Source organism: Chiroxiphia lanceolata, chromosome 1, assembly GCF_009829145.1.
Source record: "Chiroxiphia lanceolata isolate bChiLan1 chromosome 1, bChiLan1.pri, whole genome shotgun sequence".
NCBI classification, from domain to species: domain Eukaryota; kingdom Metazoa; phylum Chordata; class Aves; order Passeriformes; family Pipridae; genus Chiroxiphia; species Chiroxiphia lanceolata.
The window spans coordinates 109418567-109442279 of record NC_045637.1 but is presented as its reverse complement, the minus strand read 5'-3'; the positions used below and the strand labels follow the sequence as shown (position 1 = coordinate 109442279).

Genomic DNA, 23713 nt, shown 5'->3' with positions numbered 1-23713 from the left:
TTCTCCCCACCTACATGCACACACCTACTCACACACATTAGTGTTAATCAGTAATAAGCTGCTGTCACTGGTCTAATACCTTTCTGTAGAACATGGAGGATGTGCATTTGGGATTAGATGCACCCCTCTACAAACACCCAACACAAGTGCTACATAAAATCTCATCAGAATTAGGCTCACTTAGGTCTCAGAAAGGACTCAGTCCCATGTCCCAGCTGCAGGCTTGGGGACCAATGTCAGCCTGCTAAAACAATGCTGGTAAATATGATTCCACTTAGTCTGGATCTTGCATGTTTTCAAAATTCTTCCATATCATTCAGTGGTTTAATGAGTGGTACAGGGACAGGCACAGGTATTTTCCAACCAGACAGGGCCATCCTGGTGACCGAGTACAGACCCCTGGATAGGGTGAGCAGGTTGCTGACTTTTATATAGCTGATCTCTTCTTCCACTGATGCACTGTGTAAATTCTTTTTCATTTTGCCAAACCAAGGAATGACGAACCTGTGTTGGTTTGGATGACAAGAACCCACTGTCATCAAGGTCAGTCCCCAGCTGAAGCAGGTGTCAATCATATCAGGTAACACCTGTTAACGAGTTAACATAACTCTCAACATACATGTTAAGCTCCACTCCTAGTAATGCAACCAGTCTTGCCCAAATCTGTTCTCTTCTATCCCAAAAGTATATTCTACCTTCTATCCGTTTCAAGAGTTTATTCTTCCACTACCAAAATATTTGAGAGCTTGTAAGACAAAATCTATTGCAAAAGTGAAGCTTCTATTACCTTCACGAGGTCACTTGGAATTCTTCCCTTTGAGATCTGGGCTTAAGTGGTGGATATGGTTTGAGAGGGTTTTTCTTACATTTGGTCCATTAATTACTTGATTTTTTTGTATTCTTAAGTGATATTCTTCCCTGCAATCCAATCACCTGCATTTTTTATCTGACTTTGTTGTTTAAAGCAAAACCACAAAATGCACGTATATATAAACAGTGGTAAAATGAAACTTAGAAGCAAAAGCAACACTCAAGGAGTTTGGTGGGAAAAAATAACCAAGCAAACTTTTTAATTACATGAAATGGTGCTGGGATATGAAGTATGAAGGCAATAAAAATTATTTTGTATTCCAAATGCTGGAGTTTAATTCTTTTTTTGTAGGAGGTTGAAAATATACTAGTCACGTTGTTGATGTAGGAGCAAAAGAGAAATACCAGGAAACACAAACATCAATTCTGGTAACTATCAGCAAAAGCAAAATTATACTTGTATGGAAAAGCGGGAAGCATTTCTATTTAAGTAACAGACAGCTGGGGCACTTTGCACATTTCTCATACAGGAACTAATGAATTACCTGATTACTCAATCAACCTCAGGCTTAACAGTGCGGATTAACAAAAACGGTAACAAACAAATTAGTGTGAGATCTAAAAGAGAAATCAAGAGAGTAGCAGCCATATGGAAAATAGTTTACTGCTATGAAGGCAAATATAAATGTCACTATATCATTAATTTCTCACAATGAAAGGAGACTGAGCAAACAGCCCAGGTTAGGAAGCAAAACTCCACGTGGGGAAGGTGGGTATCATGGGATAGTGGGGGAGGTACCCTGTTTGGAAAAGTCTGAGCCATCTGAGGCCTTGTGTCCCTTGCTCTCCGCACCATGCAGGGTTACTGGCTAATAAGGGAGAGATAGATGAGTGAGTGGTGTCTCCAACCCTTGCCTGAACTACAAGGTGTTGTTGAATTTAATTTTCATTCATATGGTGGGCTTTGCAGCTCACAGCTCTGATTCGTGATTCCTGCAGGATTCAGCTCAGGAACCTGAGAGTTTCCCACCTCCAAAGAGAAGGGACCTGGTGTCAAATAGTAGTCAGTCTTTGCTTGCAAATGAAAACCTCTTTACTTTGTGTGTGTAGTGCTCTTCACCTCAACTGAGGACACCACCACAGAGCTCAGACTAAGTGGAAGTAGCAAAATATTGAGACAATTATTTTATGTTGTCTTGAAAACATTTTGAAAGTCCAATCACTGCCTAAAATTTAGTTATGATTCTTTTAAATACATTTCAATCTCTGGACTGTTGAATTATCTAACATTAAATATATTGACCTACATTTCTCAAGCTCTGCCATCAAGATTATAGCTGATTGAGTAGTTAGACCTTTGTCTTATCTTTTTAATCCATTCATTTCACTAAAATATTGTTTTCTGACCCTGACAATCTACTTATGTATTTGATTTGCTTGAAGATGAGGATAATCTGTTTAGATTAATGCTAACTTAATCACAATCCTAAATGCTTCCTAGAAAGTTAGATAGATGCTATACACAAAAGTAGATCTGTCATACCTGAGGAACATTCAGGTTTGGGCCCAATTCAAACCGGGCTTGGTTAAACTCAGATGTAGCTTGTGATTCTGATGAAATGGGTACTTCTGGGAGGGTTTTATAAACCAAGTATTGTACCAAGTCTTGGCTATGGGTACAAAATGGTGCAAAATGTTAATATAAAATGAAACATTTAATATAAAATATTAAAAATAAACGAGAGAAAAATAAAACCCCAAACCAAACCATTTTCTATTATTCCTTGTTTTCTTCTGGCAGGACTTGCTGGTATGATTTTCGTTATCTGCTAACAAATACAAGCCAAGCACATTTGACACAGGTTTGAATTGTGTGTTACTTAGAACATGTCGACTTCTGCCAAGATATGACTGGGAATTTAACATGAGAATATACGAAAATCTTGTGTCCCTTTCCACTGATTATATTGGCACTTATTGTGCAGACTGGATTCTAATAGTGAGGAAGACAACCAGTATCAAATGAAGCTAAATAAGCTGCAAGATTTTCTGTAAACAGAAACTGAAACTAGGTGAGAAAAACTGAGACCAAATAGAAACATATTCAGAAGGAAAGAAGAGCAAAAGTGTTCTTAGTATGAAAATCCATGAAGATCAAAAATAATCCAGACATACATAGTTACTTGCCATTTGGGCTTATTTATTGGCTTATTCATGGTAGAAGTAGTAGTGAGATGTTTAGCTATTAAGCACTAACTGTTTGGCATCACTGTTTCAAAAACAGCAAGATCCCAAGTCAGCAGTAAGTCCCAGAAATGGCAATGACTAATTGTCCAGTGCTGTCAAAAGGACAGCCAAAAGCACACCAAAGCTTTCCTCCAAAATCAGATACTGACTTTTTTTCTGTGATCTCATGCAAATCTGCTAACATCTGTGGGATAATTTTCCACTCATTCACTCAGACGTGTCAGGAGAGCGCAGGGGTTACAGCCAGTGTGAGGGAAATCATCTTTTGAGGTGAAAACATGTCCTCGCTGGTCACAAGCTCTCATTTATCCTGGGAAAGGGTCTCAGCCAAGGACTGCCCTCCCTGTTCCCCCACACAACAAAATGCCTCATCTTCCCTCAGCCGAGGAACTCATACAGCAGCTCAGAGAGAGATTCGGGATGGAAGGTCTGATAAAGCAAAGTAACAATCATTTGCTGAAAGGAAGATCAACAGGAAAGCAAATTAAAATTATGCATAGTTGTGGTGAAACTCTACTAGTTTATAAGCAGGGTGAGCGTCAAAGCTGCTCTCTGTTCATTTTCGTGGTGAAAAGGTATCCTTTAAGTATCCTTGACAGGTACACAAAACCAAGCAGAAAGCTTATACTCAGTAGTAAATACTTATTTTTAGTTACATAAGAAGCTCCTACCTCTCTAGTACCAAAAGGTTGACTTTTCTAGGCATTGCACTGCATAAACAGAATGTGTCTATTTAAACTCTGTTAGAAACACAGCAGTGAAGAAAAAGGTCTAAAAATGAAAACAATCAACAGTTGCCAGCAGAAAAAGGGCACAATCCACCAGGAAAAAAAAAAAAAAAAAAGAGAGAGAAAAGAAAATAAATATTTCTTGTTCCTTGGAGGCTACTACAAGCTACTTGCAGTAATTAAAACCAACTCTGAACTGCACAGTGTTGACAACAGGGTAAGATGTTGTTTTCCAGGCAGAGGTAGAATTAACTACGCTGCGCTAGATTGCCTTTCTTGACCTCTGCTTTTTTCTTTCATTAGTTAAAAAGACAGCACAGAAAAAAATTAATGCCTTTGTTTCAGAATCTGCATCTTAGAAAAGTACAGATGGGAAATAAAATTACTGAGAGCCAAAAGCTACTGAAATCTAGCCCTGAACTATATGGTCACTTTCCAGGCTATCTGTATATGCTGTGGACAGGAGTAAGATTAACCACACGGAAACAGTCAGGTGGGAGGGGAGAACATTGGGTCATCCGGTCCAACCTCCCTGCTCTAGCAGGGTCATCCCAGAGCACATGGCATAGGATTGCATCCAGACGGTTCTTGAGTATCTCCAGTAAGGGAGACTCCACAGCCTCTCTGGCCAATCTGTTCCACTGTTCCGTCACCCCCACAGTAAAGAAGTTCTTCCTCATATTCAAGTGGAAGTTCCCGCGCATCAGTTTCTGCCCGTTGCCTCTTATCCTATTGCTTGCCACCACCAAGAAGAGCCTGGCTCCAACCTCTTGGCACCCACCCTTTAGATATTTATACGCAAGGAGAACCCCTCTCAGTCGCCTCTTCTCGAGGCTGAACAGGACCTGTGCACCTTATACAGAGATCAATCCCTGTAAATTAATTTATTTTCTTTTAATTTACTGTTGATCTACGTTCCCACGTTAGACTCCGGGAAGTGGGAACCCCTCCTCCTTCCTTTCACGGAACTCCCGCCCCCGCCGGGCGGTGCCGAAGGAGGAGGTGGCGCCTGCGCCCCACTCCGACACCGGGACACCAAGATGGCGGCGCCCGCGGCGAAGCGGGGGAGCTGAGGGAGGGCGCGCGCAGGTAACGGTCCCCCCGCCCGGCCGCGCCTCTCGCCCCCCGCCCGCCAGGGCCGCCACCACCCCCGCTGCCCGCGGCTTCCCGGCGCCCGCTCCATTGGTCTCCTTGCCCGCGCCCAGCCGGCTCTCCCGGCGGCCTCGTGCCGCCGCAGCTCCCCCCTCCTCGACCCTCCCGCCGTCACTCGCGCTTCCGCGCCTGGGAACTGCCACGGAGCTCGCCGTGCTTGCTTCTCCAGCGGCGGGACACCCCCACAGGGCTGAATGAAATGTGCTGGCTTTCGCCAGGCAGTTTTCAATACCTTAATTCAGTCTCCCGTGTGGTTACTGCATTTTTTCAAACGGTCTCTGGGTCAGGGGAGGCTTAGGTTAAGTATTAGGGAAAGGTTCTTCACCCAGAGGGTGGCTGTGCGCTGGAACAGGCTCCCCGGGGAAGTGGTCACAGCACCAAGCCTGGCAGAGTTCAAGAAGCGTTTGGATAATGCTCTCAGGCACATGGTGTGATTCTTGGGGTGTCCTGTGCAGGAGTTGGGCTTTGAGGATCCTTGTGGGTCCTTTCTAGGTCAGGATATGTAATGGTTCTGTGATTTCTTTCTCTGTCAGACCAGCCCCTTCCTCCCTTCTCTGCACATCTGCCGGAGTTGGACAGTTTTGCCTTGTAACCTGCTCCTTGTAAGACCCACACAGCACTGGGCTGAGACGCCCTTAGCTGGGGCAGGGAGGGACACTGCTTCTCTTGGTCCCATGCACAGAGGCCTGGAAAAGCAAAACAGCTTAGTTCCACGTCCTTTGGATTTGCTTGTCTTCTGTCCTGGCATGGCCCAATGCATGATGTGCTGATTATCGCATTATTTGCTGTTCATCCCATGGTATGGTTGGGGGGGGTGTCTGGCAGTGGAAAGGACACCGTGGGTCTCTTTCTCATCCTGGAATTACGTGTGTTCAAATGAACTTAGCTCTAGCACTGTGACTGTGGCTGTAGCCACTTTCCCACTCACGTTCACTGCTCTGACCCCTGCTCATGTGACCTGTATGGCCTGAGGTCACTCAAAAGAGCCCTGGCAGGCGTGATGTTGACAGGTGGGCTTCTCTTGAGCTGTGCAGAGGCATAGGTCTGTGTCCTTTCTGTGTCACAGAATCAATTGGATTGGAAAAAAGACCTCTGAGACCCTCAAGTTCAGCCTGTGACCGAACACCACCATGTCAACTAGACTACAGCAACCAAGTACTGTGGTCTAGTCTTTTTTAAAAGACTGCCAGGCACAGTGACTCCACCACCTCTCTGGGCAGCCCATTCCAATGGGCTTTCTGTGAAGAAATTCTTCCTAATGTCCAATGTAAACCTCCCCTGGCGCAACTTGAGACTATGTCCTCTCCATCTCCCTTCAATGAAGCATTATATATGTGTAACTGTTGTGCTTTAAAGTTCTTATTTTGTAAATCAGCAAAGCTGAAAGTGGCTTGCATAAGAAAGCGCTCCTTTCCGTTGTAAATTAAATCAAAGTAATAGAAAGACATAAGTAATAAGGAAATAATTAATAAAAATAAGCAAAAAACTGCAAAGTACTGATATGCGAATTTTGCGATGACTGTAATGTTATGGAGGGGGAGAAATTGGGTGTCTCCTGAATGACTCCTGTGCACCTGCACTGGGAATCCTGAGTACAGTCCTGGATTTGTTGTTACTACAAATGAGGGAGATTTTAGAGATTAGCAAAAATTCAAAGCACTGATGTGACATAAGTGAAAAAATGTTCAGAAGAGTCTGCTTGGTAAGTAAGAGAGGGAAGGTGCAATTCTGTGGACAGGTAATGAGACAGGCAGTGAGGGTTTGTGTATGCAAATATGGTGAATGTTGAAGGAAGTACAACTCCCAGTAGTTTACCGGGGATCTGAATTAGGTGGTATAGCAATTATTTCTACTGATAATGTTGCTACCTTATGGGAAATACACGAGTAAAACCTTTTCTTATCAGAATTTCTCTACACAGGGATTTTAGTGATGTAACTTTGCAAGGAAAGTTATGAAATTACTGAAATAGCTAGCTTGGTACAAGCCAAGTGTATTGGCCAAAATTTGGAAAAAAACCACCAAAAAACAACCATAGAGGACAGGAAATATTGATGTTAAAAAAAACTCAATTTTTTTTTTTTTTAAAGAATTAGAGGTCAAGATGAGGAAGAAATCTCAGAGTAGGGATCTCTTAATGCTGTATTTCCTACTGTAAGAAGTAAAATCGGTAAATATCTTGCTGAGACTGACCCCAAATATGCGGACTGTTTGATCTTTCTCACATCTGAGTAGTTTTAGAAGATTTACTCTAAAGCATATGAGGAGTTAACTGGATTTTTAGTTGAAAGAGAATGCCTTAGCAAAGTAGTTGGTTCAGAATATCTAGTTGAAATCTACTAATTATAGTCATCCTCCCCCATCTCTTTTCAGTGGTGACAAATTCAGTATTTTTACAGGATAATTTCATCCAACTTCCTCTTCTCTCTATTTCATTCTGAATTTTTACTAACACCCTGTTAGCCATCTTCTGCTAAGGCAACTGAGCTTCTTGAACCTTCAGTCAACTGATTCAGCTTTTATGGCAGACTGAGTGCAAGAATTGTATTTTGTTAGATAAGACATCTTCACACAACAGTTTTGTTCCATGCCAGGGCCACAGTTAGTTCTCTCTGCTAAAAAATACATGCTTTTATAATTCAGAGACGGGAATAAAATGCAAGTGCCATGGAAGACAGCCGAGTTCAAGTCAAGCTAAAATATGTTTCATAGCTACCAATTATTTTTATAATCATCATAATCACTGAATTCTTGTTATATATTGCAGACTGAAATACGTATTTTTTCTTTTCAGATATCATAACCTTAAGAATGCAGTCGGTTTGTCAGAGAGTTGGCACTTGTTCCTCATGTTTGAAGAGACAACTAAATGGCTTCCTGGGATTAATTAAATGGCAGAGAAGACTGGTTCCTGCTTGTGTGAGAACTATCTACAGTGAGACGGGGAAATGGGAAAAAAGCTATGGGTTGGAGACAAGAAAAAGAGTTGAAAATTGGTGGCTCCCAAGAATAAAGGATCAGTTCTGCAGAATTTCAGAAACTGATGTAAGCATTATGAGAAATTTGGAGATTACCTATTTGATATTTTTGTTTTCTTAGAATGAAATTAATTGGAACTTATTTAATACAGTTGGCTTATACTGATTAGATTTCAGGGGAAAATACTTTTATGTGTTAGTAGATTATTAAAAAATATTGTTGAAATAGGTGGAAAAAATAATTTTAAAATCTTGAGGAAAAACACAGTGATAAGCAAGTATGAACTTCCCAATTTAGGAAGTGTTTGAGTGATCAATTCTTTCTTTGTCTATTGTATCATATTTAGGAATTAATTATTTAAAGTATTAAAAGAAACATCTTCTATATGTGTAACTTTTATAAACAATTTTCTCAAGATTTAGTTCCCAATGTTAAGATGAATCTATTATATTACATACTGTGACTCATTAAAATCTATGTTAAGGGGAAATTATTTTTTAATATTTTCTGGTTTATAGTCTCATAGGAGTAATAAGTGCCTTGCAGAAGAAAAAAGTTTTCCCATGCAATAAAAGATGTTGAAAACAATGGTATCTCAGTCTCTGACTCTTTTTGCCTTCGTAGTTGTGCTCAGTCACATTGATTTAAAAACATTTTTTGCCCCTTCATGGTTTTTTATTCATCTATCTTAAAATGATCAAAAAAATCATTCTGTCAAAATGTTGAAGAGAGAGAAGAGCTTGCTTTTTCTGCGAAAGAAAACTGAGATGGAAATGGTGTGCATGTATAGTGTAGCAGAGTAAACATTGATTTAGGTGTGTATCTTTGATACCTGGTTATACATGTATGTGTAAGTATCATATATAGCATACATATGCTAAGTTCTAAATTGTATTTTTAATTATATTTTTGTTTTATCCTTACAGTTGAAGTAGATTTAATAACATCTCATATTAAGAGGCAAATAGTGTATAGTGCTGCAAGGACGTATTCAGATTATTTCTGATTTTGCAATGATTGGAGCAAAAGTGATGAAGAAGTAATATTTGATAAATATGATTAGAGTTTTATTCAGAATAGTAAAAGCTGCCCATAATTTTTTTCATTATTAACATAAGAAGAATAACGTATGAACTTATCAAGCATCAGTGGTATCAGTGATAAATTCAATCAATGGTAATCAAGATGTATTAGGAATAATTGATGTGAGAGATAATGTTTGATTTCTTTGTAACTTCTGTCATTTTACTCAAACCTAACTAAATGAAATTTTTACTTTCTTTTTATTATGTAAGATACTGCTTGTAAGATGTTTATGGATCTGAGCGTACGTAGTGAAACTGAACAGTTTCAATTTAGTGGATGTTCATGCAATTGCTAATGATTTAGTCACTCTGAGTTAACTGCAGTTCAACCGACAAGAAATAACTGACCAGGAGTGAGTTCTGTGTTTGCTGCAGATACGAAGTAAAACATTAATTATTTAAACTGTTATGAAGAAAATTTAATCTGCTTTGTTTTCATTTTTTTGGGGGGGGGGGCAGATTAAGAGCACTCAGGTCATCAGTTGCAGATATTCTGGTAGGGAATGGTGATTGGTTAAGCTTCAATCCTGTTAATATATCTTTTGTTGATTATAAGTTAATTAATTTTCATAATATCCCAGTGCTGTATAAATGTGAATAGGAATTGATGAGATGGTGGCAAAGTCTGGTAAAACACCTCCATTTAGGGCCCAAAGAATTTTATCCAATGAGCTTTATCAGTGCTTACTTGGATCAGTTCCAGCAGAACCTTCTTTCTCTTCATGGTACCTTGTAGTTATAATGTGCACATGTGTTTATTCAAGTGAAATGCTAACTCATGTAGTTACTAGTTTCTAAAAATTTCTTTCTAGAAATCAAGACCAAAATTTTATGTGCTTTCTATGTTCCCATATCCTTCTGGGAAGCTTCACATGGGCCATGTTCGTGTCTACACCATCAGTGATGCAGTAGCTCGGTTCCAGAAAATGAGGGGGATGCAGGTAAGAATAGATCAGCAGTAGGACCGGGTTGAGGGGGGCTTATGTTTTGATATCATAATTGCTCAGGAAATGACTACTTTCCAAAATCCATGAAAGTGAAGGTTTAGTTGGAATATATGCTACTGCTGCATAGAAAATGACCTGTGAAGCTTTGAATGTTGAAATTTGAGACTTAAACAGGTGGTGTTCAAAACTCTGTTGGTAACAGATGGTTAGAAGCTGTCTCAGACGATACAGCTGATGCTGTATCAGTTACCTGAATGTGCTGATGTATGGCATAGTGTCAATGGGCAGTGTGGGCCACACCATTTCTGTGAGAGGAGACTGCAGACCCTGCTGCCCTCCGGATGGGACTCGGGGGGAGGAAAAGGTGTAGCTGGCAAGAGAAAACTGGGACACCACAGAAGGCAACTGCTTTCACCTCTTCTGCTCCCGAGAACCAGTTGATGTCATTTGTCAGACTTAGAGGAGCACCCTGCCAGCTGGGAGGGAAACCCTTTTTCTTGACTGCTACAAGTCAGATGAACAGGATCGTGTCACACGTCACATCATGTGGGTGTAACTAGAAGTTTCTGTTCTGTAGCGTCTGACTCCTTGGCTTGCCCATTTCAGCCTTGCTCATACATACGAAACGTTGCCTTCTGAAGGTGCAAGTCTACGAGGTAGGCTAAGCCTAACTTTCTTGCTACATCTGCAGGGAGAAATCCTGTTTTCCCTTCCATGTTCCTCTGTTTCCCAGTCTGCCCCATGCCTGCCATAGTTTCTTCCTTGCTCCCTTCTGTCTCTCCATTACGTAGAAGGTGTAGCTGAGAGCCTGGTCCTTGCAATCTGCAGTGGGATCCTAACTGGCGTTCTGCAGTAAAGGCTGGCGGGTAGAATTTGAAGGATGTAAGGAAGGTGTGGGAAAACTGTGGTCTAAGTGACAACCATATTGCAGAGGAAAGACATTTGGTAAGGGGAAAATGTTAAGAATCTGGGAAAGAGTAGGAAGGAGGAGTATGGAAAGAGAAGGGAGTAAAAGGAAAAAAATAGCCATAGGCAAGAATCTAGGATGACACACTAGAAATTCTCTCTAATGTAAAAGAGAGAAGAAGCAGCTGAAGAGTATCGGAATCAACCTCATAAGTACAAAGAAGATGAAATGGAGAAAGTGATATTGGTTGCTGGTTGAGGTACTAAGTGCAATTTCCTTGCCACAAATGCTGTAGAAGTATAGCATTTCCTGGATTTATCACCATCCATGAAACTGATAGGTATCGTCACTGAATTATTCAGTGTGCTGCCTTTCCAAATACTATATATTTTATGCCAGTGATGAGCATACCATGCACTGAATATGTGCTACTGCTTTAGAGAAATGCATTCTTATGCTTTCAAAATTACAGGAAAAAGAAATAACTGCCTTAGACTTTAAATGAGAAAAAACCCGATAATGTCTGTTTTAACACTAATCCTTCCTAACTCCCCTGAATGACAGGAACTTGAATCTCAGTAAAAAAAATTAGCTGATGAGGCATTTGAAAGGACATTTGATTCTTGCTTGATGTTAAGACCATTGGTGAAATGCCATTTCAGGATATAGACATGTCTTACCAATAGCAGTGAAGATAGCCACTAAATTTCTGTTCAGAAAAATGGAAACTTGCTTTCTCTTGTACTACCTAAAATAAAGTGAAAATAATTGTCTACACCCAGTAGCATGTTCTACTTGTAAGCTTTTGAATATAAGGTAAGTAAGCACCTTTTACAGAAACCTTTGGAGAAAAGTAAAAAGAAAATATAATTGTACTGAAATATAAGAGCCACTGTGCAAACAAGTTTTTATTTCCACGTTTGCCTGTTTTTTTCCAGAAAAGTTTTGAAAGGCTTTTCAAGTTTTTACATCTTGCATTTCAGCTTATTTTTATATTTCATGTAAAAATTACTTTGAAGTATATTGGAGTGCTTATAGAACATGCTGGATTTCTATAAATACTTGTATCTTCTGTTATGTTAACCAGTTTGAACATCTATTTTTGACTAAAGGTGGGCAGCCATAGAATTTAACCTTCGTTACGATTAAGAGACATTAAAAATCTCTCAGATGATTTTCTGAGTATGTCAGAGTAAGAGATACTGTGTTAGTGATGTGCATTAACTTGCTGGAACTTGTCTTAAAAAACTTTTTCTTCATTACCCATGCTAATTTCTCTATTACTCAGCATTAAAGTCTTTATAATTGATTTTCTCCTTGCAATTTGTTTATGAGCCTCTAGAAGTGTTCTCTACCCTTTGTCACAGTTCTACAGTCTGTTAAAGATTCCATTATTGTGGTAGTTGTAGGCTATGACATGGATATATAATAAAATTTGATATTCCCATGAAAAATTATTTTTTCCTTCTATTCAAGGAATTACTGGAATTCTTCCGTACATAAAAAGAAAGAATGCTTTAGAAACAAAACTGTTAGTATGCACAATTTTTAAGTTATTCCATTGATTTTCTTCCTCAAAATTCAGCTTTAATATTGCATGTTTCAAAGCTCAGGGACTTCTAATTTTTCCTCTGTTAAAAATCTAAGTAGAAAGTAGAAGTGAATCCATTTCAGGTATTGAAGGCAAGTTTAGGATAAGATTTCTTTCTGAGTAGCAATGTTGTTTAAGCTTTGCTTCCATCATTTTCAAAAAAAAAAAAAAAAAGGAAGAATCTCTACACAGAGATGTAGAACTCACCCTGGTTAGCAAGTCATAAAAATTGTGCTAGAAGCAATGAAGACAGGTTGAAAGTGTAAGGTAATGAGGAATGATGGGCTATTACCATGAAAATTACAGGCAAAACCATTCAGACTTTCAGTTCCCAGGGAAAACTTCAGGCTACAGTATATATTTGTTATTTAATAAACAGTGAGGGAAAATGTGTGTGGTGTGTACCTGGTTGAGAATATACGGTTGAGTAAGAGAGCAATTTATGTTGAATAAGATGGAGGTCTTAATGAGAAAACAGTAAATTAGTTTCACATTGATTTCATCTGAACAGGCAAGAATTGGCCTATTTTTTATAATATTTAAGCAAGGATAAGCTAGAATACATTTACAAAGAGATTAGAGGTCCTTTAGAACTCCTTTGGAATGCAGTTGTGTAATTTCTTCATATAGGAGGTAGTTTATATATATATACACATACATGTATATATAGGAAGAGTAGGATAGGAATAGTAGGTTTCACTGGGAAAGTTTTAAATAATTTGAATTTTTTTGGTTTTTTTTTAAATGGAACGTTAATATTCAGTTTTTTCATCTGGATAAGATCTGATTTTGTTTTAATTAAAATATTTCAGAGAAGCAGTACATACTGAAATCTACTGTTATTTGTCAGAAACCTGTACTTTGCCAGCACTTTAAGTGGGAAAATAAGTATTCGTTGCTCTTTTTCCCACCTTGTTCTTGAAAGAAATACTGCTTCAATATAAAACTGTAGATGAAAGCATTGTGAAGTATTGTGTTGTTCCAGCACTCCTCAAGGACCTGTAGGCAGTGCATGGGAAAGTCATGCAGTTGGATTGGGTTGCTGGATGAATGATTTGTAGAGTACATCTGTTATAAGATAACTTGTTTACATTCAGATTACTGAAGATGAAGTTTGAAGTCTTTGCGTGGGAAATGTAAGCCATATAGATTACTTCACATAGCTAGGCTCTTTCCAAAATGTGTTAAGGGTGACATTTTTCTTGAAATACAATTAAAACAATTTTTGTGTATGAAGAGTTCTAGATCATATTGAAAACGTATTTCTTATAAAATGCTATGAAAAAGTAATTGATATATTTTAAATTACGAATTTGTATCTGGAACCAGTCCAGAACTATAATGTGCAGTTTCTGGTGGTGTTTTCTCCATGTAAACTCTTCATGTGAATTTTCGTGCATAATTTCAAATTAAATGTAATTGTCTGAGACATTAAGAGATTTCCTATTCATTATTTAAGAGTGCTGTGTACAAGTTATAGAGATATTAATGGTGATTTTCACTATGGCAGATTTCCAGTCTGCTGCTGCTCTGGGAACAAGTATTTACCATTACTTTTATCATGCTATCATTACCATGTCTTTGATAAATTTCAAAGTGGATAATTTGTGCCTCTCAGAGGGCTGAGAATAATTCCCTTAGCGATCAGTAAACAGAGAGTGATTCAGTTCAATAGTTCTTGTGATATGTTTTTAATGAAATTGATACTACAGGGGGCAGTCACATGTGAGAGCTGTAGAGAAATGAGAATAATCATTGAACAATTCAGGGTGACATTCCTGTATGCTGGAATCACATTTCTTAATTTATACTTAAACTGGTCTTGATAGATGGGATTAGAATATTGTCAGTGATATTTCCACAATATCCCCAAATGACTTAAAGAGCGTTTTCGTTTTATCCATAACATCTCTTCTTTTAAATTGAATGTATTTTCATTAATTGTTTTCCCTTTCAGCAGTGAATCTTAGTACTCTTGAAATTGCAAAAGTGAATGGTATTGAAGACAGACAGGCAAGTTTAATTAAAACTTTATAATTAATTCATCAGTAAGATGAATTATTTCAATACAGATCCATTTTCTGACCATCATTAGCTGCTGTTCTCCACCTTTTTTATGTGAGGCTGCTGTGTCCTTTTGTCAGGTTATTTCATGTGGTATAAATCAAGTGGAAAATATTACAAGTATCGTGTGTGAATTGAATCTTATTTAAATTCAGTTTTCCTGTAGCAAGTACTGAAGGTGTTAATGAGCTCACTGTTTCATTTTTGAAAGAAAAAGATAAAACGAGATGTAATTTTAAATGCAATTATGTTAGACAAGAATGTGTGAGATTTAGGAGGCAAGAGACAACTTTGTTCTCAAAGTGTTTATGATAGTGTGTGGACATAGAATAATTTCTTGTATTTTGTATTTTGTGAGAATAAAAAATAAATGAGGGCATTTTATGTTTTGATAGAAATCTATGTGGGTTGATTATTTTTTAATTTGAAAGTGCTTTCTCAGAATGCTAATATGCAGCACTGTGTTGAAGAAAAGCACTGAAATAGTCCTTGAAATAGAATAGAATGTACATACTGGTCAAAAAATTAATTATTTTAATCTATTTCCAGGTGTGGCTTATCTGCTTGGGTTTTTTTGTTTTGTTTGATGGTTGTAATTTTTACCTGTTGTGTAATGCTATTTACTACCTGGTACACTTAAAAGACAATCGAGTCTGGATTCAGGTGGAGGTCTTGTTTTTAAAATGTGTTATATCTGTAATATGTCAATTTACAAATCACATTTTCAACAAGTTCAGCCCAATTGTAGGCAGCCAGTGGAAGGAGCAGCTGCGCTCATCACTAGTTTGTCAGCAAGCCTCTTAGTTTTCATTTGTGGTTGTCTTTTTTTATGACATGTTCTCTAAAATAAATATATTTGTTTGGAGGGCCTTTTTGACACTGATTCTGCTGCCTTTCTTAAAATTTAGAATGCATTGATCTGGATGTAAGAACGATACATCAACTCCCTGGTCATAGTTCTGTGACATACTGGGCACATCATGAGAGCAAACATGTTCTTTGTTTCCTTACAAAGATCAAGGAAAATTCACAGAATTGCCAGTCCTAGTTATGTTGATGGAGGCTTAGAACTGAGATAATTGTCAGCTCTGTGTTATGTAGCACACCGATCTCACCTACTAATTGTCAGTGTGATGAGCTGATTGTTACAGCAGTGAATAGATGAAAATCCTCTGAGAGGAAGAGCTGAGATCTCAGAAATGAATTAATGGAGTTACTGTGTCTTCCTCCACTTGGTCCCACACTCACATTAAGAGCTCTAGCCATCTTTAACAACAGATTTTTGACTGTGCTGTGAAATGATTCTTAAAGCAATGCTTCGAGCTAATTTTGAGTCAGTCTTTAGGATCTAAAATGTTTCAAGATGCAACTGTTTACCTTTTTAATAACCTATGTCTGAAAAGAGCACTCGGTGTGGTAGTTACTGAACACTTTGTTCCCCACACACTATTTAATTGTCTCCATGCAGCTTTTTATGTTCCTGTGCAAAACGTGGTAAGTGGTAGAAAATGTCCCTCATTCAGAGTTGAACCTGCCTGATCATGTGAACTTCCGAGGATCTTAAGTTATGTAATCTGTGTTCAGGACTAACCTAGGAATTTTAACCAGTTTACCTATCCAATTCATTGTAAAGGCAGGAAACACACAACTGGCTGCCTTTGGTGATAGCACTGGCTATCATAAAATGGCTGAAACTATAGCCTGCCTTCTTTTACCAGGTATGGGCATCCTTAGACTTATGCAGGCCTCCTGCTTTACTAGATATAGTCATTATATGTTTTTCTTTCTCCTTGAGGCGTAGAGAAAATATCGTTTACACAAAGAAGCGACGCTTGGAAAAATGGTTACTCCAGTGATCAGAATGGATCTCTCAGTTGCATAAGGTTTAGAGACTGCTGTCAGAAGCAATCAAGTCAGCATTCAAGAAAGCAGATGACTTGTTTTTCTTCTACTCGCCTGTAATGGTAGAGGGAGCAACCATGTTTTCTGCTAGTTAGAGCATACGACCAACCCACCAAGGAGCTACAAGGAATACTCTTTGGTCTTCAATATTGCTTTCTGGTTTTTTCTTCCTGTTTTTGTTTTGTTTTGAAGTTGAACTGTTCCTTTTTCATTTGTGCCAACTTTTGACATGTTAGTTGTATATTTTCTTATCCTCTTCCGTGTCTCTTGAGATTTTTGACGTGTTTTATGTTGGATAAGTAGAGTTGAGATGTAATGCCAAATGCTGCGCAGAGACTGTGGCATTTTAGCTGCAGATTACAGCCAGAAGGAGCTGACCTGTTGTTTAGACAAATGTGTTTCACAAACCTTTCAAATCCATTCATGGCAGAGAAGTAAAAGAGACAATAAACTTGAAATAATTTTCTAAACCACTGTGCATGTTACATTCATCTCTATAGCAACTACATAAATAGATCTATCCTGGAGATTAATTTGGGGATATTTTTAATGTCTCTTTAAATTCCGTTTTCTTATTGAAACTTGAATTAGCATACTTCTTCAGCCCATTAACTTGAGGAACGTTATTGGTCATTAAACCGAACTTTTGAACGTGAAGAGTGAATGTGATATTTTTAATAAATGCTAGAATTTGGAAGATCTGTGTGCACAGGTTACTCCTTCTAGCCCTGATGGTACAGTGACAAAATGTCTGTACATTAACTGTCTGGATCATCCGTCAGCCCTTTTGGGTGTCTGTAGCTGGTAGTGAGGTTGTTTTTCCCTTATCTTTTTGCTCGTGAGTGTGAGAAATGAGATTCTGCCTTGCTTTTGGCTGCCTGTCTATATCCAGGAGGTGTTCAGAAGCTAAATTTTACAAAAATTAACCAAGAGTGTTTTTTCTATCTCACTTAATGTGCATCAGCTTGTAGTAAAAGAAGGCAGTTGTAGGGATCACACAATCAACAAAAGGGGATTAATAGAGAAAATATGTTTTATACATGGAAAAAAAAGTCTGGTTTATTTCATCATGTCTGTCCAGAGACAGGTCTTTAGCAATAGTGTGGTCAAAAAGAACTAATATGTCCTTTAAAAAATCTGTTGGGATTTATAGTTTATGTAAAGTTTACCTGTCCTTTTTTTTTTTTTCTTGTATACCAGTAGTTTTGATTGCTAGGTGGGGGACTGGGGAGGAGAAGGGCTGGGGACAGGTGTGCTTCAACAGAGTGTTGAGAAGTGGTTTATGCTCCAATTGAGATTTACCATGTAACACTCCCCCCTCCATAATGTAGGGAAGTAGGAAGCTGAGACTCATATTTTCTGATACTGTGGTATGAGGAGCAATATCTGACTGATAATAGGGAAAATTTGTAACACAGGATAGCATTCCAATTTCTGTTAGTTTTAGACATCAAAAATGTGCTGTGCATGGACCCTTACTGTGCTGGCTTGGGTCACACATGATCACATGTTAATACCTTCAGTTTTGTTGCTGCACCAGTACAGTAATGATATACAGCAGGTTTAGTTTTAGATCACTATGGAATCAAGAATGCTGAGGAGTCACATCTGTTAAATCTTGTTACTTTTACACTGTATTCGTACCTAGGGCATCTTTATAAACACATATATAAAATATTTTTTATGAAAGATTGCATTAAGTCAGAGGATTAGAAGGTAGGAGCAAAGAAGAATGAAAATAATTCAAACCAGTGACAAAAGGAGCTCTTATGCTTCCTAAACAAACAGATTTTTCACATGAAGGTAGATTATGAGATTAGTATGGCTGGGATTGCTTTTTTATTGCTTCTTTTCTTATATGTCACTAAGGAACAAGTTCTTCATATAAATACATATTTTAAGGGGTAAAAATTTTGATTTCTTACGACTTGTAAAATGTTAGTCACGTTTTGCTGTTGTTAAACTTGTGTAATTTTAATCATGATTATGGAATTTATAGCACATTTGTATGTTTGAGAAATAGGATTAGTTTTATCAGGTATCCAACATGTATGTGTTTAATGATAGCATCTTAAGTACAGGCCTTTCTTTCCCTGGTTGCTAAACAAGTTTTTTGAATGCTTACTGTAATGTTAGATTATTTTTCAAAATAATTTTCATGCCAATAGGAAAGATATATCTCTTATTTCAGCAGAAATTATGTGTTATATTTTAGAGTAAACTTTTCCCCCACTGTTATTTGTAGTCATGAAATACAATTTGTCATTTTGTAGTCTATCTTTACAAAAGATATTTCAATAAAATTTGACTAAAACTGTTTTCTTCATTATCTTAATTTTATTTGGTAGATTTAAGGTTATTATAGGTTATTTTTCTTTTTTTCTTCTTCAACACAGAAAAAAATAGGGTACACATCAAGTACAGTTATAAAAGTCAATTATTTTTACTTGCTTTCATTTTTAGAATGAATATTTGATTCTGTCCAGCAGTAGCATAAACTGCTGATTTTGACCACCACAAAAATTTACAAAGAGTTCATTTTTTTCACCGTCAACCTGGTGTTGAAATAGTCATGAGGATTTATTGCATAATACTTTAAGCTCCCTCTAACATCTTATTGCAGATAGCAAGTATGCTTCATAGTCATCTTTTAAAGCAAAGCTAGCCCTAGTTGGCAGGTTTGGAAGAGGTTCAACTCAGACAAAGCAACTGCTGAAATGCAAAGCATCATTCATTATTTGAAGTGTGTTGTGTGTGTTGCTGATGCCATTCCAGAAAGTTGCATAACATTGTGTTTTTCTTCTTTTTTTGCTGACAGGTGATAAATCCAATGGGATGGGATGCATTTGGTTTACCAGCAGAAAATGCTGCAGTTGAGCATGGCCTTCACCCTGCAAGCTGGACAGAAAGGTAATTTTTAATGAATTGAAGTATGACATTTCCGTGGGGGATACCTGTACTGTGACCCCCATAAACCAACAAAACAGAGCAAAAACAGCATAGAAGAAAGACAGTACAGAAAGAACCAGGGTTATCTGGGACCAAAGTACATTTTAAGGGACTGTGCAGATGATTCAGTTTTGAAAAATAAATATATTGGGATGATTTTCAAGGTTTTAATCTCAAGGACCTTTAAATTGTAAAGTGGTCGAATATCAAAAGAGAGACGTTTCCAAAACACACGAATTGGTTAGTAAGAAATAAATCAGAATTTCATTATAGCGAGGTAAATCTTAGTATAGAATACATAGTTAAAGATTATAGCTACTGGTTAGATTTACTAGCAGTTTTCAGTACCATGCAAAAGAGAAAGGAGATAGTTTTTTTGTTTCAGACTGGGTCTTAGAAAGTGCTAAGCATTTCTGTGAACAGAATTGGGTGTTATATTCCCCTAATATTCTTTAAAATAAATAAAAGGTTATATAAGTAAACACTTTCTATAAGTAACTTGGAAACCAGTCTTGCTAAGTGAAGCTGTTTGTTGTGCTCTGGATGCAGTAATCTGGCTGTGGTACCTTTTTAGACCTTGATCCATTTCCTTCCTTGATAATGCTGTTTCTTTGGGGTTTTTTCATGCTTCTCGTCCCATCTAAAGATACTTGATACTTTTCCAACCAAAATACGATGGCAACTAATTTCACTTAGGAAGAATGCATGTGGGCACTACATTCAAATTCTGAGTTACTTCTGCTCAAATTTTTATAATTGCCTTTATGTATTATTTAGAAAGAGTATGCCTGAAAACCATTTGCCATGAAGACATAAAACCCTGGTTTTGTTCATTCGAAGGAGTCTGAAAAATCCCTGTGCACAGTGTGCTGTGGGCTATCAGTTATATTGTAGCATGGTCAGTAAATCAATGATTTCTGTCTTCCTTCGATAAGCCTGTATAAGCTCAGCTGTAAAACACATCTGCGTATCTGTTACATGAGTGTCTCATTTTTACCTCAATTATCTTGATGGAAACTTCACCAGATAGAGCATTACTGTGATCCTTCCCTACCTGACAAATGAGGCACAGAGAAGCGGAGGTTGTAACTTTGAGACAACGAGGCTGACATTAAATACTTGCTGACTGCAGAAGGGTTAGTGTTTTCCCCTTCTTTCTACTACGCGGTCTACCTATTATACTGGCTTTGGCACTCGAAGGGCATCTTGCTGAACTGACTCAGTTTGCCAGCTCAGAGGAGAGCCATTCTGCCAGCTGACTGAGCTGAATTGGCTCAAGGGAAAAGCAGCGAGCATGTGGGGCAGAGACTTGTGCAATAACAAAGAACCGTGTCAGCTCAGCCTGTGTCATCTTTGCAGTTTGTCTAGTTCATATCAAAAAGCATGTGGCAGGGCACAGCCTGAGCTGATTATCTTCTGCTGCTTTCTGTGCTCTTCTGTTTTTCTCTTTTGTTGCAAATAGGTGTGTATTGTTCCATATACTTAAAGTAGTTCAGCTAGTTAGTTGCAAGGACAAGATGTTTTGTACTGGAGAAAAGTTTTGCTTTTAAAGTTTCCTTAGTACTGAAAAGAGCAATTATCTAGTTTTAAGAGTTAGCTATAACAAAAAAACTGAGAAAAGGTAGCACATCATAATTGGAACTTATTATAGCAGCATCCAAATGGAAAAAATATTTACCTACCTAATTTTTTTTTGTTTATGCTAAGGAAAGGAGTTGGTTCATCATACAGGCAGTTCAAATTCTGACCACTGAAGTAATTAGTGTCTCCCATTTTCTCCACTGCCCCTGTCCCAAATGTTTTTCATGCCTGCAGCAAGGATGAACTGAACTGAGCATGAAGCTGTGGCATCAACCCTGATGTGTTTTAGTCATCCCTGGTGCAGACACAGCTGCCCCTGTAAAAGGGGGCACACTAATCATTTCAGTTTGCTTGTTTCAGGAGTGAGCAACCAAATTTCAGAGCATCCTGATTTGCTGAAGAGGTGATTTCAAATTAACTTAAATTGACTATTACTTCTTATATTCTCAAAGATAGGAAAAAACATAAACCAAATTGAAGACAGAGTTATTTATACAAACAGAAAATTTTGTTGGCATGAGTAAGTATAGCAGCAGAAGCCTTGTGAAAATTACTCAAATTTTATTTTTTTAATCAGGACTGTTAATTTTGAATGGGACTTTAATTAAAGCAGCACTACTAAAAGTGTGGTTTCTTCCAGTGAAAGCCATGAGTCCATAAGAGGATTTCCTGGTATACCCAAACCAGGAAAGATAGCTTACTAGAAAAGGCAGGCCTTTTCCAGGTACTAAATACTTGCATTTCTCAGTTATTCAGCAGTGCAAGTTTGCTCTGGATCAGAATTAGATGCTTGATTTCATGACTGTCAACTTAGGCACAGTGGGAGGATAGATACTACTTCATCTGACATAATGCATTTTAGTAGAAAGGTATAAGTCCATTAGAAATTTTAACCAATGTTACAGTATGTGAATTACTTCACACCAGGTCACTAATTAGTGTCATGTAATTGTGGGTATTTTGGTAAACTGTATTTAGTACGTTTTCAAACTAAAGCTTCACTGTATATTCTGCTGTATCTTATTTTACATGTGTAATATTATTGATCTGGGACAACATCTAGCCCTATCTAGCCCTACAGTTTCACCGTTGACTTAGGTTTTCTGCTGCCACCAGAAGTTTAGCTGTTCCTTGTTGCTTCCCAGGATGTATGTTCCCACCACCTCCTTTGTGTTGGCTCAGCTGTTTTTGTGGCCCACAGTCTTGGTTTGATCAGCCTGTTGATCAGAGGGAAGAAAGAAAACTGGTGGGGTTTTTTTGGAGAACTTTTTATAGGGAGTGTCTTCAGTTGAATGGGGAAGCTTATTCAAACATCCTATAGCCACACAATCACCACAGCCACAGCAAAATATAGCCAGGATGGCATTGCCAGGATAGAGCAGGATTAAGCTGATGGTAGAAGTGCATCCTACTGCATTAAGAAGATTTCAGAGGGCCCTTTGGCTCAAATGTAGTGAAGATAATTAAAAATAATGAGAAGTGATGCTTCAGTAATGCTTCCTTCAAACTGCAGTGCCGTATTTACTATTAAGTTGCATTCAGATCACGAGAAAAAAAAAATTCTCTTTTGTATACATAGCCAGATTGGACCAGAATACACTGGGGTCTTTTAAAATTATTATTTAAGATGAGTATTCTGACAATTCTGAGATCATAGTGTTTAGAGGTTAGCTAGTGCTTTTGATTTCTCAGAACTTTTTAAGCACCTGATTTTAAATATGATCACATGATAGAAATATTTTAAGTTAATAATTTTAATTTATTATTATTATTATTATTTTGCAGTAATATTCAGCACATGAGGGAACAGTTTGATGCACTAGGTCTCTCTTTTACATGGGAAAGGGTAAGATTTTCTTTTTAAATTGATACTGCTTTATTTTATTGTATGATGCAACAATGAAAGCCATGGAATTTCACTACTTTACTTATGACAATATGAAAGTCTTTGGTAGTGACCAGTTAAAGTTGTTAAACTGTAAAATTGAGCTTTTTATCAGATTTCCCTCATTTTTGGAATACTGATATCATCTGATAATATCAATGTTTAGGAGAATCTTTAAAGTGATTTCAGTTTTGTATTTGGATTTTTCTCTCTGCTTTTTCGTCTCTTTGAAGTATCAGTTTTCTGTGAGAAGTAAGGCAATAGTCTAAACAGATATTTATGAAACAGCAATGCCTTTGTGTTAAGGTATGTATTTTTTGAGGAGTGCTCTCTTCAATGTGTATGTCAAGGGCTTGGTTATGATATTCCAAATTTTGAAGCATAAGCCTGCATTTTTGTAGATGTTCATATCGTGACCATTTTGGAAAACATAAATTTTATTTAAAACACTAGTACTTGAGAATCAGGTGTTCACCTTAAAAAACTTACCAAACACAGATCAGATCATAAGCTAATGTAATTTTCCAGTTAAAAAAGAAATTAATGTTTGAAGCAATTGTAAGGTTATTGCATTTACCAGTGAATCACTCAGTCACTACCTTTATATTCTCAGCAGTAACTGTTATCACCTTAATGTGATTTTGAATAGAGTGATGGAGATGCTAATCTTGGATTTTTATAGCAGTATTGTAGATCTGAAAAGGGAACACATTACTTTCTGACAGTCTGAGACATGCCATCTGTTTTCTTTAATCTTGAAGGTGAAGTTGTTTATTTGTATGTCTTACATCTAAAAAACCATATTTCATCATGTCATATATATGGCAAGATTTTTCAGTATAAGCCTTTTTAGTAAGGTTTTCGTTTTCTTGGTAGCCAAAAAGTT

At 37.6% G+C, this 23713-nt stretch overlaps 1 protein-coding gene across 2 annotated transcripts in view; it reads left to right on the top strand.

The window, feature by feature from the left end:
* The first annotated feature begins 4758 nt into the window (after positions 1–4758).
* The window catches only part of LARS2 (leucyl-tRNA synthetase 2, mitochondrial), an 85783-nt gene continuing 66828 nt past the window's right edge, over positions 4759–23713 (top strand). Inside the window, exons 1-5 of one of the 2 annotated variants that reach the window (XM_032680964.1) lie at positions 4759–4874; positions 7732–7982; positions 9814–9942; positions 19231–19322; positions 22728–22788. In XM_032680964.1, coding sequence (XP_032536855.1) covers positions 7749–7982; positions 9814–9942; positions 19231–19322; positions 22728–22788 — 516 coding nt within the window. In that variant the 5' untranslated portion in view covers positions 4759–4874; positions 7732–7748. Of the gene's footprint in view, positions 4875–5055; positions 5212–7731; positions 7983–9813; positions 9943–19230; positions 19323–22727; positions 22789–23713 lie in introns of those variants that run through there. The other variant, XM_032680972.1, reaches the window with a different exon arrangement.